Source organism: Sinocyclocheilus anshuiensis, unplaced genomic scaffold (genome assembly GCF_001515605.1).
Source record: "Sinocyclocheilus anshuiensis isolate Anshui unplaced genomic scaffold, SAMN03320099.WGS_v1.1 scaffold287, whole genome shotgun sequence".
NCBI lineage: Eukaryota > Metazoa > Chordata > Actinopteri > Cypriniformes > Cyprinidae > Sinocyclocheilus > Sinocyclocheilus anshuiensis.
In genome coordinates, this window is record NW_015552557.1 from 368,816 (window position 1) to 369,377 (window position 562).

At 42.5% G+C, this 562-nt stretch overlaps 1 protein-coding gene across 2 annotated transcripts in view; it reads right to left on the reverse strand.

The window, feature by feature from the left end:
* The window catches only part of LOC107664600 (mucin-17-like), a 17,084-nt gene that overhangs the window by 8,254 nt on the left and 8,268 nt on the right, over positions 1-562 (reverse strand). Inside the window, exon 1 of one of the 2 annotated variants that reach the window (XM_016455215.1) lies at positions 23-66. The exons of the other annotated variant lie outside the window; for it this stretch is intronic. Within the exon in view, the coding sequence (XP_016310701.1) occupies positions 23-50 (28 nt within the window). The 5' untranslated portion in view covers positions 51-66. Of the gene's footprint in view, positions 1-22; positions 67-562 lie in introns of those variants that run through there. 2 annotated transcript variants of the gene reach the window in all.

Below are 562 nucleotides of genomic sequence, written 5' to 3' on the forward strand. Positions count from 1 at the left end.
CCCAGGGTAGTAGTTTCTACAGGGTAGTGTGTGTACAAGTGGTGGTACATTCTAAGGAATCGGTATCTGTCAGAATTGTTTTTTTCACATAAGTGGTGCCAATGATAGTGGTTTCTGCAATAGTGGTGCCAAGTGGCAGTTTGAGACGTTGTGCTATTAACAGCAGATGTTATGCCAGGCATAGATACAACTGAGGTTGTTGTTTCAGCAGTTCTCATTTCAAATGTGGATGTTTCCAATACTAATCCCGTTGAACTAACTGAAGGTTTAGTGTCAACAGAAGCAGTGCCAAGGGTAGTACTTTCTACAGAAGTGGTTCCCAGGGTAGTAGTTTCTACAGAAGTAGTTTCTACAGGGTAGTGTGTGTACAAGTGGTGGTACATTCTAAGGAATCGGTATCTGTCATAGTTATTTTTTTCACATAAGTGGTGCCAATGATAGTGGTTTCTGCAGTGGTGGTGCCAAGTGGCAGTTTGAAACGTTGTGCTTCCAACGGCAGATGCTATGCCAGGTGTAGATACAACTGAGGTTGTTGTTTCAGCAGTTCTCATTTCAAATGTGG